Below are 18,977 nucleotides of genomic sequence, written 5' to 3' on the forward strand. Positions count from 1 at the left end.
TCAGAGAAGCATAGCACTGCATGACAGATATTCCTATATTGCACAATTTCCCCTTGTTTTCACACTAAAAAACTGGGGAAACGACGAGCAAAAAGAAACACATGTGGAATATGTGTTTGTGATGAAATGAGCTAGTGTACCGTGACAAGACCAAGAAGTCTGTATTACGCACAAACAAATTCAATACACGCATGGACGGCACGCTATTTACAGTCCAAAAGGGCGGCTTTCTCTAAAGGCAATTGTCCGAACTCAAAACATGACTGTAATGGAACGATTCTTCCTGTTTTCAGGTCCGTCTGAGCCTAATGTATGAGACTGTTTTGATCAGAGGAAATTTCTTTATCAAAACACAAAGAAAGAGATGAAGATGTAAAGGTTTAAAAAAAAAAAGAAATCCAAATGGAACTGCAAACACGTGACTCGAACGTCAAACTGCTAGTCCCGCACCGAACTAAACTCGTTGGCTGATTGCGTCGGGCTGGTTGGGATGCTCAAACAAACAGAGCCATGTTTTCAATATATTGCTGCATATTAAGTTAGGTTGGGAGAAAGTGTTTTAACACAGAAAATACACACATCACCTTTAAAGGCTTTATGTCAAGGCAAGGGAAACATGGATTTGTCGGCTTAACAAGGATTTTAAAAGGTCATGCACATTGTAGCTGTCCTCTGACCTCATCCTATGACCCTGACTAACAATTTGGCAGTACGTTTCATCAAAGCCTCCAGTCTAAACTGTAGCAAAAAGTGCATCCATACACACTGGCAGTTGACAGCCTTTGGAATCGTATTGATTCAAAAAGTTAGCATTTATGCAATCAACGAAATCCAGGTTTCTATGGCTTTAACCTATTTCAGCTGAACTGTTCCCAAATACACTGCAGTATAACAGCATTAGGAATGGTATTAGTTCTCTGAAAAGATCTATATTGAAAACACACGGACTTGAATGAACTAATATTTATAATAATAACAGATTTGGGCAATAAAGCCTATAAATTCTAAATGCTAGATTTATATATAGCAAAATAAAGCTGAGTTGCTCAAAGAAAAATAAACTTATCAGTCACTCTGGGAAACTCCAAGACAGATAAATAAATAAAAATAGCATAAATAAATAATACAATATAAAATAAAATACACTTTTAGCAGTGAATCTGTTTGGAGGACAAATCATGTTCTGAGAGATAATTAATCTCTTGTAAATAAAATAAACTTTTAGCAGTGAATCTGTTTGGAAGGGAAATCATGTTCGAAGGTTCATTTCGCTAACTCCAAAAAGCGACTTAATTCGAAATGACTGACAGGCTGAGAGTGATATCTGTCAGGAAGCAGGGACATTTTCTGCATGCTATTCCATATAGCACCTTTACACGTATTGTAACTACTGCATACATCAATCAAAGTAATCTCACTACTGCATAAAGTACGTCTAAAGGGACTGCACTACTGTTTTCAAGCAACGGGACTGCACAGCAAAGGGATTGACCACTCTAAAGGGCACTGAGAGGTCATGCTACTGTAATATTCAGACCCTGTGGTCAATGCCTACAGTACAGTACAAGGCAACAAAGATCTACAGGCGCAACTTATTGGATTTGTCTCACCATCATTGCACTTTTGGAGGTCTAAGGTGCACGGGCCATATCTATATATTATATTATATTATATTCAAAGGTCACTGGGCAGCAGCAGTCAAACATGTAGGCCACGTTTTTGGGAGGAAAAAAAAAACAAAGAGAAAAAAGATAAATAATAGTAAGTATCCAAAATATGATTTCAAAGTACACATGAAATAATTCTGAAAGACGGCAGTACATCAGAGTTCTTCAGATTCCGTACACCTTTCCCATTATGCATAGACCTGCGATCGATCGGTCAGTGACGAGGTGAGTCATGTGACCTGCATCTAGACAAGCATGTGGATCTCGTTGTACTCATCGCGTCCATCTTCATCAAAATTGGGCGAATCCTCATCAGCATCCAACTGCAAGAACAAAAAATGTGTTAAAATGAAATCAAAACCAGGTTTTGATCGGATCATCAGGTGTAAAGGAGAGCATGGACAAACATGAATACAACACGAATTGGCGGACTCACCGCTGCAAGCTCTCTCTCCTCAAAGATCCTGGTCAGGATGAGTCTACGCAGAGGTACAGTCATGATTAGGATAAAGGGGAAGGCCAGAGAGGCTATGGTCGACTTCACCACCCACAGCAGGACGATACACAACAACTGAATGATGGTGAACATGTTCATACGCCAAGTCTTCACCTGAATGTCAAACAAGTTACGCCTAGAATTACAACAAGGTCTTAAAACTCTAGTGAAAATGCTTCTATTTTACATTTTTCTATTATAATATAATAGATCATATTTTTGCATAAATGATATTGTCAGACACAAATTTGCTTATTTCATAGGCAACAGAAATAGAACAGAATATGAAATATTTCTTAGTTATTTGTTTTAAATAAAACAAATTGATTTTCACGCTTAGATTTCCAATGTGGTCTCAGACTTTTGGTTTCTGTGAAAAAGTGCAAAATGCAATGGGGATTTGTGCACCACCTTGTGGGTGCTTAAAAAACTTTCAAACAGAATCCAGATGTCAATTTAGTACAAACTTGTAGCATATACCAAAATCAAACACAAACACAGATGATCATCATTGCATTTGTAAATAACGTCACCACCAGCTCAAACTCTTGGGAAGAACTGATTACCTTGGTGACATAGATGTGGTCAGGGTGATGTTTAGCAGGCGTGACCATGAGGGTGATTCGCTCATAAAGCTGGATACCAGTAAGAGAAGTGATGCCCATGTACAGAAATATCCCAAACAGCACAGCCAGAGGAATATGACGCAGCACATCTGTCATCACTATCGACAACCCTGCACAGAAGAGATAGGATTGATAACAATATGATAAAGGACACCAGAGTTCAATACATATTTCAGTTTAATATATTGATAATCAGATTAAACTATTCTTCTACTGAGAAACAGTTCATTATTCTAAAGGATTCAGGATGTTCATGGTTGCCAATCAACACAGCATCTTGGCAAATTTCTGGTGTTCATTTTCATTCGTTTTGAAGTAGTAAAAACTTATAATTGCAACTGCAAGCTCTGACTTCTTCCTTTTGGCTGTTTGGATGCCATATACAGTAAGTAGGCAATAAGGAACGAGAGGCCGTGCTGTGTCGTGAGTAAGTCACGACTGAAGGGCGTTGTTAGGCACGACGCGAAGCGGAGTAATTCACAATATACAGCACTAGCCTCGAGCAGGTAGTTAATTACTTAAACTTACCATTTGGTGTTATTTTATTGCATTTATCACTTCTTCAACCTAAAATGTAGGGGAATTAATGTACTGATGAAATATTTCACTGTCATCAATAACATGGCTATAGTCATGGCTAAACATGAATGCACCAACACTACTGTTCAAAGGTTTGGGCTCAGAAATTAATGTTTTTATTTAGCAAGGATGCATTGAATTGATCAAAAGTTACAGTAAGGCATAATGTTACATAATGTTATAAAAGATTTCTATTTCAAATAAATGCTGTTCTTTTGAACTTTCTATTCATCAACGAATACTGAAAAAAATATATAATGGTTTCCACAAAAATATAAAGCAGAACAACTATTTTCAACATTGATAATAATGATGATTTCTGAAGGATCATGTGATACTGCAGACTGGTGTAATGATGCTGAAAATTCAGCTTTGCATCACAAGAATAAATTATTATTTTGTAATGTTTTAAACAAGAAACACATTCAAATTTTAATGATATTTCACAGCATTACTGATATTGCTGTATTTTTGATCAAATAACTGCAGCCTTATTTTCAAAAACACAAACTTTTGAACAGCAGTTTATATAGAATGTGTGGTCACATGTGTGATAATGAGATGCTCATCCAATCAGAATTTTACGGAGCCCCTAAGGGGACCTTTGCAAAAAAAAATATATACAGACTTTCTCGTGAGCATGAGATACGTTTCTCGTGAGCACATGAAAGTCTGTACTTTTTTATTTTTGCAAAGGTCCCTTTAGGGGCTCCATAGAATTTAGAGTCAGTAATCTATCAATATCTGTAATGTATTTTATTTTTAGTGTTTCTTACCCACTAGGATAGCCACACACATCCCTGTCACCCTCTGCTCTTTAACTTCTTGGATCATGGGCTTCTCTCCAGGGGCAGTGGCTTTGCTCATGACTGTCAGAGCATTCACGTGAGTCACCGAGCGCACAGTGGCGGCAGTCAGCCAGGGCAGGCCAAAGAGTGGGCAGATAGCTCCCAAAGTCACTATCAGAAGCAGGTCCAGATGAAAGCCAGAACCCTTGATCAAACGCCTCTCCTTCTTGCTCACTATCAAGCTGCAGACAGGATGTTCCAAATTGTTGGAATGAATACAATGAGCCACAAATATGATTGCATTTCCATCTGAGGTTAAATTTAACATCTCAAGATGTGTTGCAAAGGACTGTACATGAAATGTTAGCTTACTCACGTGGTGATTTGAGTCTCCATGAATATGAGGATAAAAACAAGCAGGGCCGGGATCACTGAGGCCCCCATCATCCAAACTGGAAAAGGCTGTTTATCTCCAAATGGACTGATAAACCAGCTCCGTTTGTCCGGAGATGTGACCGAGAAACCAGAGGGGACGTTCAGCTTCTGCAACCACAAAAACACAAGCGCTCGTATCCCAGAGATCCCAGGCTTCATTGGTTACAGTGCTCTGCCAAACCAACCACACTGTAATACAGACTCGGAAGAAACCTGGCTCCAATTACAGGCCAGTACTTAATAAGAAGAGTAGGTTGCATGGGAGAAGAGTTTCTTTGCAAGTAATATATAGTGCACGTGAGAGTTTAAGAGTGTGGTTACCTGTGTGTATGTATCAGGGATGGTGCAGTCCACCAGCACGGAGATCAGTATGGAGATAGGAATCCCGAAATCACCAATGATTCGTCTGGCCTTTGATGATGACAGATGATACACAAACACACACACACACACACAAACAAACAGAAGATGGCAAACTTTTTAGTCAGCGCAAAATGTTTGCTCACAAGGAATCATAACTGGAAAAAATAATGTTTGCAATCAGCATTTTTGTTGCTTTCCAGAAAAAACCTCATTAAAATGAAATTCATTTATTTGAAAAGCAAAGTTGTAGATAGATAGATAGATAGATAGATAGATAGATAGATAGATAGATAGATAGATAGATAGATAGATAGATAGATAGATAGATAGATAGATAGATAGATAGATAGATAGATAGATAGATAGATAGATAGATAGATAGATAGATAGATAGATAGATAGATAGATAAAAATTAGCTTGCTTCTCTTGATTGATTTGCTTCAGATAATTACTGTATATTCCTTTTACCAATTATATTTTGCTTTATATTTACCTTTCCACCAAGGAATCTACTGTTACGAAATTTTCGCAGAAAGAAGGCCACAAAAAAGGTTCCTATCATGAGTACTAAGGATAGCAGGGCTGTGTTTGGCTGGTTGAGGATGGGTTCCCCAATCACACCTTTGTCTATGGTTTTGAAGACAGATATTACAGGAGCTGTAGGGTAGCTCTTCATCAGAGGGTGCTCTTGAAACACCTGAGGGAAAATAACACATTTATTTATTTAACCCTCATTTGGATTCTAGCATCTGATAAATGAATAAATGTAAATACATAAACAGGTTTCTTCACACCTTACAGTAACAGCAAACTACCAATAGCATTCAATAACTTTGTTTCTTGCTGTCTACCACCTTACATAGGTAGCATCCTATGTTAATTTCAGTCCCGGCGCTAAATTCTGTGCATCATACAAAATGTGAACCCTATAAGAGCAGCATGGGAGACTTGATTTGTGATTAAAAATTATGTTTTGCCATTAACATGTTGCTAAGCTATAAGGCACAACACTAACTATTTTTATTGACACTATCTGAGTTTGTATTCATGATCAACATTTCACTTATTCACCTTGGAAGAAGTTTTGTTGCAGAGTATTATGGGATTGCCTTCTAAGCCAGTGGTTTTCAAACTTTTTCAAGAGCGACCCTTTTTTTTTTTTTTAATTGACGCGACCCATAGGCCTATATAGGCCTATTCTTAAGCCTTTTGTTAACAACCGCTTTTGATGATGCACGTGCAGTGGCTTATCCGTGACGCGATCGTAACGCAAAGTTGATTCTGCACTCTTTTGATCTAGCTAAAGCTACAGGGATGCTAATTAACCGATTAACCATTAACCATTGTAAGAATTTTAACCAATTAATAGCCTACTATCGTTTGCTGTATGCTTAAAAAATTCACTAAAAATATTCCACAACAAATCCTTTAAATTTAATGATATTCAGAACAGAACAAGAATGAAAAAAATATATATAAACAAGCCAAAGCGAAATAATTTAAAGCGAAAGTGAAAGTAAGCGGCGTTGGGCTCACGTAACTCTCTCATTCGAATAATGTTTTTTTTCCATATTCGCGATTTATTTGGATGCTAAACTATTATTTATTATAGGCTTCTAAGAAAAAATTAAAATGATTATCCCCCAAAATTTTAAATATTTATAGGCTTCAAAAAATATAAAAACTTTTAATTTAAGTGAACTTAAAACAAACCTTACATAAACCCATTATAAATGTCAGATTTACCTGTGCCTTTCCTGTCTAACAGGTATGAAATACAGAAATTGAATAAGGTTATCAAAACATTCTGCACTGCATAAATTATAAACTAAATATAGATAAATCCTTATTAAAGCTACAAGCATTCTTTAGTCAAGAGCAGTTAGTAATTTTCTCAGAGAATTAGCTGCTGCCACTTTAGGACCAGCCACAGCTGACGATCTCACGCATCCCATTCTCTCACTACTCTTTACTTTCATTTAAGATTTTATTTAACTCATTTAAGACTGTTCTTGTGAGGATACTCGACAAAACGGACATGGCATACGTGTTGTTCGTTCTAGCGCGAAAGAGAACTTGATACTGGCGCGCATCTATCTGTGGGTCGTGTGTGTGTGTGTGTGTGTCAGGAGGACATTCACTGACAGCGCGTTCTCTTTTGTCTTGTCGCGCATGAAAAAGCATTGCATGAATAAGAGCGGGATCATATAACGATAGCTTAGTCACCTGTTGTTGTTTCTGGCGTTTCATCGCCTGTGCCGCAAACGCGATACCACGGAGGAGCAGGACCGAGCCTATGTCGATGCGCGCGCGTCTGGGAACATCGCGTGCACACTAGCTATAAACAAATTTTGAATTTTGAAAAGTGGGGAGGACATGTCCCCCCTGTCCCCATAGGAAATTACGCTCGTGGGCTTCTTTGTACTTCACTCACGTTCCAATATCGATCCCTCTTCAGAAAATCACCCTCTTCACATGCGCAAAAATGTGCTTGGAAACATCACAGTGGAGCGGTGCTGAATGGCACGAATTGTAGGCTATTGACTATTTAAACAGAGCAGTGTAATTTTTATGTGAGGTTGACTATTTTATTTTGATAATGAGCCGGCTGCGATGTCAAGATTGCAATGCTGGAATATGTTGTGTGCATGTGAGGCGCCACCGGCATGATGGAATCATATAAATAAATATACTCCGTTATTTTGTTCAGGACATCATTCGAAACTGCAAAGTATTTATTTATACTTGTGTACACTCGCAATAAAACACAACATTGTGCTTTTGTAAAATAAAGAAAACAAACAAACTGCCGTCTCGGTTTCCTTTCCGTCAACTGGTTTGTGAGGCGCCGCGCCTCACAGAAATGAACCAAACTCAGCAGCATGCTGCCAGTTTTTTCTTTCGTTGTATTAATCTATTAATTGTTTAAATAGCCATATTGCGCGTGTTTCTTTTATATAGGCCTATAGACTATGATTTTATGAAAACAAATTTTGTTTTTTAATTTAATTATATTTTCCTTAAATCATCCTGGCGACAAATTTTTAAGTCTCGCGACCCACCCGAGGGTCGCGACCCAGGGTTTGAAAACCACTGTTCTAAGCACATGCAAAGATGCCCTTGAGTTTGGCAAAAAGAAGACACCGTCTAAACATCTGAAGCACACCTACGATGGCTTTGCACATGTTGGTATTGGTGGCATTAAATCTGTACCTTAATTAGCTTAGAGAAGGTTTCAAAGATGAAAATGAGAGAGATGAGAAACGCAAAGATCTCTTGGGTGAAAGGGGAGATGTAGCGCACGAGGAAGCTCCCCTCAGCTGCCACAATCACCAGGACAATGAAGATGAGCCAGAACCCGATCCACACTCGGCCTGTGAGATATTCGAAGCCCTGCGCCTGGCAGAACTGATAATGAGGAAGAACAAAGAAGGAGCGATAGGAAAGATAGCAGAAGAAAAAGAGAGAAACAGGAAGATAGAAAGGCAGACCAATGTTAATGAAATGAAACATCCTCCTTTTTCTTATAATGTTTGAACCATAAAGACAAAAAAGTACCTTATAAAAAGCCTCCTCAAAGACCAAAAGTGGTCCAGAGAAACCAATTATGAGCAAGGGCTGTCCAGCTAGCAGTGAGAACAGCACACCCACTGTCGCCGTGGAGATGATGAGCTCAGAGACTCCCATCATGCCTTGTGTCTTCTCACCTAAATAAATGAGAATATAAAGTATCAAATCATACTATGGAAACTCATTACCACCACACTAGAAAAAGAAATCATGCTCTGATAAATCGTAATTATGACATAAATAGCTGATTTTCTTTACTTATTACGTCATAATTCTGAGATTAAAAATTGAAATTATGACATAAAAAGTCATAGTTATGAGATAAAAAATGGAAATTGACAAATCAAAATGAAGAGAGTCATTATAACATAAAAAGTAAATTATGATGAAATTATAATATAAAAAGGTCAAAATTATGAGATGCTAATCATAACTGAGATGAAGTCAGAATTATGAGAAAAAAAGTAATTGCTCACTTACAAGCTCATAATGATATTTTTCTCATCATTATGACAAAATGTCAGAATATTTATAAAACAAAGTTTAAATTATGACAAAAAGTCAGTTATGAGATAAAGGGCCCTATTTTTATGATCTAAGCGCATGGTCTAAAGCGCAGGGCGCAAGTTCACTTAGGGAGTGTCCGAATCCACTTTTGCTAGTTTAACGACGGGAAAAATGGTCGGCGCGCCAGGCGCATGGTCTAAAAGGGTTGTCCCTATTCTCTTAATGAGTAATGGGTGTGTTTTGGGATTTATGTGCATTAAACCAATCAGAGTCTCATCTCCCATTCCCTTTAGTTGCGCTCGCGCCATGGCAGATTCGCTATTTACATGACGGAATTTGATAGTGGAAAGACCGAACGTTTCTCCAGAGCGCAAACGGAACTGCTTGTGCGCAAGGTAAAAGTGCGCAAGCACAAATGGGCGCAAATGCATTTGCTATTTAAACAATGTGGCGCAGGACGTGAAAATGATAACTGCGTCAGGCTGAAACTAGCAAAAAACACAAGCAAGCGCTTGGCTCTGCATTGCGCCGGGTGTAAGATAGGGCCCAAAAAGGGATTTTTCATATATAAAAGTCAAAATTATGACACTCATATCTCATATTCATGACTTTTTCATGTCATCATTATGATTTATCAAAGTGTGTTTTTTTTTTCTTATGTGGTGGAATGGGCTTCTATATTATACAGACTCCAAAATCAAAGATAGAAGGTGAGTTCAGGGACGAGAGCGTCACTGTCTCACTTGCCTAATAAACCTCCAAAGGTGATAGTGGGTGAAAGAGCAGCAAAATAAATGAAAATGACAGCAGCAAAACATTGTGTGTCCATGGCGTCCTTCAGGTCGCTTAGGTAGCGTGGATAACGGCGGCGAATATCATGGATCACACCTCCAAAGGGAATACCAGAGCGCTTGAGAGGGTCAACATCAAACTGATCTTCCTCCTCCTGTTCATCCGTACTCGCGTCTATAACACAAAGACGTCAACATTAACATTAACAGAACAGACAAACTGGCAAATGTGAATCTCAAATGCAATAAGTATTTCACCTTTGGTCTCCAGCTCAGCTCCTGAAACAGTACTGCCGCATTTTTTGTACTCCCTCTCTTTGCGTTTGCGTAGCATCTGTTTCTGGAAGGAGGCCACAGTCTTCAGCAGGTCTTTTCCCTCGACGTCCGATGGTGGAATTACAATACTGCAGTCTAAGAACTCATTGATTCCATTAAGCAGGTCCTGGCGGTCATCAGCAAAGTATGCTACCTCGTGGAAGTTCTGTGGAAGGTCATGAAAAACAGTGAAACTGAGTGGTTTAAAAGTTACGAGTATCGTTTAGCAACTTTTGACAAGTCGGTTGCAGTCCTGAAACTTCTTATCAGGCCATGGTCTCAATGACACAGTCATGCAAAGTTTTATGTAAAAAAAAAAGTAGTGGCGTTGTTGTTGCATTTGTTTGCGATTTACTGTAGAAAGGGTTGAAAATCAAACATCTCTGGTTATTTTGGTAAGGCTTGTGAACCAAAAATCATCTGAACCAATTTTGTCCAATCTTCTCAAAAATATACAGCAAACAACAGTTTTCAATAAAACTCAATATGGCAGACGGGTCATAATTTAAAACTTGACAAATGGGGTGTCATATAACAGAATGGAGGAATATGAGTTAACCAGAATCAGAATTTTGGGTCAAGGCATTCTGAAGTTATGATTTGATTTCTATGCCATAAATCTAATTAAGCACTCTTAGGACATGATGCCAATGATACCCATAAAGTTTTGTTTCAGTTTGCCAAAGTGATGGTGAAATATAAGCACATCTTCTGTTTGAAGGCTTTGCCATAAAATTGGTTAGAGATTTATTGGAGAATGGGAAATAATTCATTCAGTGATTTTGTGTGGTTTGATCCAAATATTATCTTACCCAATTTTGGAGAAGATTGGACAAAATTTGCAGCAGAAGTACCAAAAAACATTAAATTTAAAATGGTGGCCAAGCAATAAGGTGAAACTTGACAAATGGGGTATATTTTGACTTACTTAAGGAGTATGAGTAAACCAGAAGCGTAATTTTAGGCCAAGGTATTTGTATGCCATTTTAGGCCATTAATTTGTATGCCATGAAACTGTTTAAGCCCTTTTAAGACATGAAGGCATTGATATCCTAGTTTCCCTAGGCAAAAATTGAGCCAGAAATGTATCTGAACTGAACTGACCCAAGAATCATAAAAAAACAAAAATGCAATTTTTATGGCACTATGCAGTCCTTCTCAACCAGGGGGCCGTGGTCTAGTAGGATTTAAAATATTTAAAATAAGACAAAGCAAGCATTAAAATAAGGTAAAACAACTAAAAATTCTGATATTTCTTATCAAACCATAATTCATATTGTATGATTGGGAAGATGAACCTTATCAGACATTAGGGTAGAGAAGGAGCGCCCAATCTCATGATAGTCCATGTTGGTCTGCGTTGGGCCCAGCAGCACAAAGATGAACCGAACCGGGACGGGGACTTCCAGAACGGACTCCAGAAGGACAGCCTCGTTCAGCCGGACAAAGGCCATCGCGGGCTTCTCTAGGAACTCCACACACCCTATAAACACATATATTGCGGTTAAAATCAAAAACCACACAAACAGAGATCCAGAGACAGAAATCAAACACAACAGAAAGCATTAATCTTCGCTTAGCTGACTGAGGCATTATTGGAAAACTCTGGTGCGATGACTCAACATCATCTCTGGACCTGAAAACAACAAACGCTGGAACGAAACGCTCCTTAGCTTACCCACTAAGACCACTGTGGCCTCGGCATCCTTGGGAATCTTTGCCAAAAGTTTCATAGATCTGGCGGCAGCATGTCCCTCAGCTGAGACAGGGTGGAGGTTTTTCTTTTGTTGACAGAAGAAAATAGTTAGAGCCATTTGAACGCCACACATCAGCCTCAAGCTGTGGCAGAAAAGCTTTGGCAGATAGCGCATGCATAGCTGCTCTCACTCTGATTGTTTATTGTTCCATTTCGTTCATGTGTTCGGGTGACAGGGTGAATTTTAATGAACCATTGTGCCTGTTTTGCATCACCGAGCACAAATCTAAACCTACAGATCCAGGTGACAAAGTGGAAAAGCAAATGGTAAATCACTTCAAATCAATTTAACACAATACGTCTTTACTTTTTATATGGGCTGTTTCGAATGTGCCAACATTTTTAGCCATGGGGAACATTCATAGTTTCACAGCTAATGTATCAAGAGTTTAACTTGAAGCACCTGTAAACTCACTATTACGCTTAATCCTGCACATGTGGCAGAGCAACTTACATGATCCAAGCATTAGCAGTGCTGCTAACCAGACCCAGACCGAATGTGCAGATGCATTTTCATATATTCTTGCTTAGTATTTTGTCTTGTTTTCCAGTACAAATAACTAAACAATAGCTATGTTTCCATCCAAACTTGATAATTTAACTTATGTGCAAAATTGGAACATCGCATAAAACATTTGCAAATAAAGCACAGTTTACATCCAGTGAGTCGAAGAGAACAACATTGTCACTTCATGATAAACTGTCGCTAAATATCACTAAGAAAAATGGAAGTTCCTGCAGTAGGAGAAGCCTCTGTATATTATAATTTTGTATACAGTATAATAAATTACTTTAATTTATCTTTAAGTTATCTTGCTTTCAGAGGTGGATGCCTGCTGTTTGATAACGCAGTCGTATAAGGCAGTTCTGGCAGGTAAATATACCGAACCACTTTGATGACAGACATTGCTCAGGCATATCAGAACGACCATGACAGCATTTCAGATGCTGTGCAATGAGATCGGTCCACTGGTTGGTCCAGTTATGCAGTCCCATCGCAAAGTCACATGACTTTTTTGATGTGCATAGAGAAATTTATTCTGTAAATGTGTTTTCATCGTTTCACAAGTTTTTTATGCACATTTTTAGAATGCATGAGCATTTTGGCATTTCCATCCAGCGTTTTTTTCTATGCGAATGATGAAAATGCACATTAAAACAGGTGGGTGGTAACATAGATATTGTTCCATTAAGATACATTTACTTAAGAAGCAGAATTACTTCATATATTATTTATTGTTTTCTGACAAATGTATCAAGATTTATCAAGTTATTCAAGTTTTTGTCTAAAACAATAAAATATCTGACAATGAAAATTCTCGTTTTATGATAATGGGGTAAAAAAGATAAAAAGATTTCACCCCAGTGTCATAAAACGAGACTTTTCATTCAAGAATGTTTAAGTATTTGTACTGGAAAACAAGACGAAAATACTGAGTAAGAAACATTTTTTTTTCAGTGTTCTGCACTGATTTTGGTTAAAAATCTGTGTGATTCTCTGGAGTGTATTTACACAGAGTAATGCAGTGCTACACTTTTATTGGTAGCTGAAAGCATAATTGAATAAGTCAAAATATTAAATAAAGAAATGACGTAATGAGTAGAGTTTGGGAAATTATGGATGTTCCCATTCTTTCTGCAGAGTTGGTTGAAGCTAGTTTAGCCGGTTTCTCAAGCTGATGTTTAGATTGATTTAGTTTTGTTGGTCGACCCAGCCTAACCAGCTGACAAGTATCCAAACACGTCTAAAACGATTAAAACAAACCAGCCTGGTCAGATTTGTGGTCAACTAAGACCGGCAAACCACCGTAGGCTAGTTTAGGGAATTTTTTCTCAGTAGATCTGGTTCTAACCAACAAAATATGTACATTACATCGCTTGGGTGTAGGCCTTCAGAGCAATGCATACTGAACAGACCAAGCACTACCATATGGAGGTCAAAGATGGTGTCCTCCAGGTAAACACATCACTTTTTTATTAAATTATTGGGCCAATAAATTTGGTAGCAATTTTCTAGAAGCCTGGATGCTCACCACGACATGCACACAAATGGAAGCAAGCAACAATGCCACAAACACCTCTTTGTCATGTTCTGCCGCTTTGCTGTCATGCATCTCCTCGTGGTCCTGGGACACCAGAGGTAAGCTGGTGTCGTGAACGTGATTGTGGTTGTGACGGAAGCTGCCCAGGCTGTTGACAGAGTGGTTCCGGTGGAAAAGGCCCTCTTTCTCATCATTGGGGTGACTGGACAAGAGAAAGTAATTTGTGAAGTCTAGAGAGCAATTTTTCATGTGAGAATGTTAAAAGCATCCTGACGTTATAAAATAATTTTCTTGATTGTTTTTTTTTATCTGTAAACATCCTTAAAACAAGATAAATGTGGAACAGCATAATATAATATAATATAATATAATATAATATAATATAATATAATATAATATAATATAATATAATATAATATAATATAATATAATATAATATAATATAATATAATATAATATAATATAATACAATATAATATAATATAATATAATATAATAATACATTTCTTTCTTCTCAAGTACACTTGTCTCAAGTAAACTCTATTCTATAAACATCAGGCATTAAAGGGATAGCTCACACAAAAATGAAAATTCTCATTATTTATTCATCCTCGTGTTTTTATTTTTTATTTTTTTATTTTTTCATTTATCTTTATGAAACAAAAAACAGCATCCATGAAAGTATAAGTCATATGGGTCATATGACAAGAGGGTGAATAAATAACAGTATTTTCACTTTCTTTTTGGGTGAAATATGTCTTTAATAGTGGAAATGTTATGACTTCTTTAATCTGTCAAGCTACTCGAGTCCATTTGTTCTCCTCCGTGAGACAAATATCCCTGCTCTTGTGTTTGTTTAGCTCCACGGGTACAGCAATTTCCTTGCTTATCAATGTCCAAAAAGGCAATTTTCCATCTTCGCTTGCAATATTTGCAAAGCAAACATAAAACCCAACATGTCAGGATATCAGAATCCAAACTGCAAAACCAAACCACATTCCCTGTTCGCTCGAAAAAACATGTGCCAAAGCAATCAGTAAAAAATGCTAAAGACAACAGAAAAGCAACATGCGGCTAGATGATATCAGGGAATATTTAAACAGAATTCGAACTCTAAAAAATTGACTGTAGAGGTAGTCCAATGAATTAATAAATGCCTTTATTATTTTTCACAAAAAGACTAATCTTGTTTTGCTCTTGGTGCTACGTGTACTGAAAAAAGTAAAGAGTTAGACTAAAGAGTGGCTGCCAGGCTTTGTTACACACGTCACCGTGACCGCGTCCAGCGGTTGACATCGGTACACTCATTAAACTTAATTTGAGATCTTGTTACGCTCCAGCCAAACTGGTCACCGAAAGGTTCCCAAACACAAGGTGTGACATTGAATTGTGTTTGAAAACATTTCCAAAACTTAAGTAACTAATGACCTAACTTATAGAGCACCTTGATGTATTTTTCTCCACATTACAAAGACATTTTTTGGTGACTAATTTGACACGTATTCTCATGGAAAGCTGCATCTGAGATGATGGGAATTGCTGTAGGGAGGTTTAATCTAGTTTTTGACTTCATCATGTGTTTGTGTGTGTTTGTTTTATAGCCTAGCAGAGTGAAATACGTATCTCTGAGTAGTTCCAACTTCCCTTAACTGATAAGATAACAAGAAGAAGCAAGCACAACTGGTATTGAACTTTTGTGGCACTCACTTCAAGTTGCCAAATGAGATTCCAATTAAAGGAGATGCCAACATTTGTTATCCTTAACATGTATTGGTAACAAATTAAAGTGATGTTTAGTTTTAGCCTAAGAACAAGAATAAATGATTAATCACAAAAACATAATTTTTTTAATCAAACATGTGCAGTCGCCCCAAAAATGATTTGGTCATTCAAGCCACACCTAAAAAATATATAAATGTCTTTGCATTTTACACTAACGTTCAAAAGTTTGAGTTAAGGTTTTTTAATGTTTTTGAAAGAAGACGTTTAAAGAGTGCCCAAAACTTTTTGGAGCCACTTTATGAATATCTTTTGTCATATTAATGCAAAGGGGTTTAAAAAGGTACATCTTCAAACCATTAATGCAACCCACATTTCTGGCCATGCAATATTAATTCTGTTAGCAGTAGCACTCAGGTAGAGTACCATTTCTGACCTCAGAGTGTGGTCCTGTGGCTGAGCAGAGCTTAACAAAGAAAACACATGGCACTTCACAATCCTTCAAGAAAGGAGGCCTGTCTGAGCCATACTAAATACTGCATTTAAACAGCACTAGCTTAATGCTGCAGTCCGTAGTTTTTCCTCTTCGTCGCCATCTCTGTTCGAAATCTGCAATTGCAGTTATTCGTGGAATTATCAACTTTACGTGGATTGTGCCTCGGCACGGCACAGCGCAGATGAATCCAATGTTTAGAATAAGGGATCTAGAGAAACGATCGGCCATTTTCTAAAAAATATAAAAATGTTTATACTTTTTAACCACAAATGCTCGTCTTTCAGTAGTTCTGCGATGCACCACACATTACGTAATCACATTGGAAAGGTCACGCATGGCGTAGGCAGAAGAACTGCAGTATGGCGACACCTACGTCGCGATTGACCTTTCCAGCATGATTACATAATGTGTGGCACATTGCAGAGCTCTGCAAGGTGAGCATTTGTGATCTTTTTTTTTGGGAAATGACCCTTATTCTTCGACTGGAATCGTGTAGAGCCCTTTGAAGCTGCACTGAAACTGCAATTTGGACCTTCAACCTGTTGATAACCGTTGAAGTCTGAGGAAAATCCTGGAATGTTTTCCTCAAAAAACTTAATTTCTTTTTGACTGAAGAAAGAAAGACGTATAACAAGCATTTTTTTTTTATTATTTCTCAATTATACTAAAATAACACTGTTTTTTTTTTTTTTTTTTTTATTGATGCAATTGCGGCGTGGCAAGTGCCGGAAAACTTAGACAGCATATTAGATTTGAGAGATATGTATGGAAGCCCGTTTCCGCCACATTGAGTAAAAAAATAAAGATTCTTTAAGTCATAATAATGAGAAACTTTCTCATAATAATGACTTAACATCTCGTAATAATGAGAAACTTTCTCGTAATAATGACTTAACATCTCGTAATAATGAGAAACTTTCTCATAATAATGACTTAACATCTCGTAATAATGAGAAACTTTCTCATAATAATGAGAAACTTTCTCGTAATAATGACTTAACATCTCGTAATAATGAGAAACTTTCTCGTAATAATGAGAAACTTTCTCGTAATTATGACTTAACATCTCGTAATAATGAGAAACTTTCTCGTAATAATGACTTAACATCTCGTAATAATGAGAAACTTTCTCGTAATAATGACTTAACATCTCGTAATAATGAGAAACTTTCTCGTAATAATGAGAAACTTTCTCGTAATAATGACTTAACATCTCGTAATAATGAGAAACTTTCTCGTAATAATGAGAAACTTTCTCGTAATAATGACTTAACATCTCGTAATAATGAGAAACTTTCTCATAATAATGACTTAACATCTCGTAATAATGAGAAACTTTCTCGTAATAATGACTTAACATCTCATAATAATGAGAAACTTTCTCGTAATAATGACTTATTTTCTCGCACTTCTACGCACGCGCAAAGCAGCGGAGCAGAAGGGCGTGCCACACTAGCGACATCCGCTGGTCAAAGCCGTGTAAATGCATCACAGCAAACTTGGCACGCTCTGCAGTGAATAACATTAAAGATAAATGATCAGTATATGAGACAGGCTTCCATACTAGATAGTCTTTTATTCATTTGTAATCATTTGTATTTTTGTGTATGAACAAGCAGCAACACAAGGGTGATCCATGGATTTCAAATAGACGGAGGAATGATAAGACAGCACACCTTTCCAAATCTGTTTAAGAACACTTCATCTGGAAATCTGTGTAAGGGTCCGTTCATACAGAACGCGCTTTTTCATTGCTTTTCTAGGCATGCGCGCACTAGACGGACGTTGCGCTCGCTCTTCTGCAGCGTCTTGCGCATGACACGGCGTTCTAAATTGAAAAGAAGTTCAGCTTTTAAAAACACGTCTCGACCTTGCGTTTTCCCCCATTCCACTGCCCACTTATGTTTAAATGTCCCCAAAGTCATAAACATCATAAAGGTGATTTCTGTATTGATATCTTCCAGATGAACCTGCACATCAAATATCCTAGCATCTGCAAAATACGTGTTATATTAACACACATATGTGTTACACTTAAACTTGACGAATAAATGTAATATTCCAACTTTAATCTGATAGTTTTGTAAATTCATGTAACAATTTTCATCGGTGTGCACAAGCAGGCGTCCTTCGTTACTATGGTAACCGTCCTGCTTCTGCATTCCACTTTCACACCTTATCGTGCGCATGGAAAAGTATGGAAGATATAGGCCTACTGATGATGTTATTTAATGATACTACAGATTGCACTTAGTAGATCAAACTGACTTTAATGAAAACAACTGTTTTGCAGAGCGTGCCAAGTTTGCTGTGATGCATTTACACGGCTTTGACCAGCGGATGTCGCTAGTGTGGCACGCCCTTCTGCTCCGCTGCTTTGCGCATGCGTAGAAGTGCGAGAAAATAAGTCATTATTACGTGAAAGTTTCTCATTATTACGAGATGTTAAGTCATTATTACGAGAAAGTTTCTCATTATTATGAGATGTTAAGTCATTATTACGAGAAAGTTTCTCATTATTATGAGAAAGTTTCTTATTATTACGAGATGTTAAGTCATTATTACAAGAAAGTTTCTCATTATTACGAGAAAGTTTCTCATTATTACGAGATGTTAAGTCATTATTACGAGAAAGTTTCTCATTATTATGAGATGTTAAGTCATTATTACGAGAAAGTTTCTCATTATTATGAGAAAGTTTCTCATTATTACGAGACGTTAAGTCATTATTATGAGAAAGTTTCTCATTATTACGAGAAAGTTTCTCATTATTACGAGAAAGTTTCTCATTATTACGAGATGTTAAGTCATTATTACGAGAAAGTT

General features: G+C 37.3%; 1 protein-coding gene across 1 annotated transcript in view; it reads right to left on the bottom strand.

Moving 5' to 3' along the window:
* Positions 1-1,912: 1,912 nt before the first annotated feature.
* Positions 1,913-18,977, bottom strand: part of slc4a3 (solute carrier family 4 member 3) — a gene marked incomplete at its 3' end in the record, with an annotated part of 86,087 nt that continues 69,022 nt past the window's right edge. The window contains exons 11-24 of the mRNA XM_081367751.1: positions 13,973-14,138; positions 11,817-11,919; positions 11,437-11,621; positions 10,082-10,304; positions 9,780-9,998; positions 8,514-8,662; positions 8,169-8,363; positions 5,449-5,652; positions 4,913-5,002; positions 4,533-4,699; positions 4,145-4,398; positions 2,730-2,899; positions 2,104-2,277; positions 1,913-1,990 (exon numbers count right to left, since the gene is read on the bottom strand). Coding sequence (XP_081223877.1) covers positions 1,913-1,990; positions 2,104-2,277; positions 2,730-2,899; positions 4,145-4,398; positions 4,533-4,699; positions 4,913-5,002; positions 5,449-5,652; positions 8,169-8,363; positions 8,514-8,662; positions 9,780-9,998; positions 10,082-10,304; positions 11,437-11,621; positions 11,817-11,919; positions 13,973-14,138 — 2,377 coding nt within the window. The remainder of the gene's footprint in view (positions 1,991-2,103; positions 2,278-2,729; positions 2,900-4,144; positions 4,399-4,532; positions 4,700-4,912; positions 5,003-5,448; positions 5,653-8,168; positions 8,364-8,513; positions 8,663-9,779; positions 9,999-10,081; positions 10,305-11,436; positions 11,622-11,816; positions 11,920-13,972; positions 14,139-18,977) is intronic.

This window comes from Scardinius erythrophthalmus (assembly GCF_964197995.2).
Source record: "Scardinius erythrophthalmus genome assembly, chromosome: 6".
Classification (NCBI taxonomy): domain Eukaryota; kingdom Metazoa; phylum Chordata; class Actinopteri; order Cypriniformes; family Leuciscidae; genus Scardinius; species Scardinius erythrophthalmus.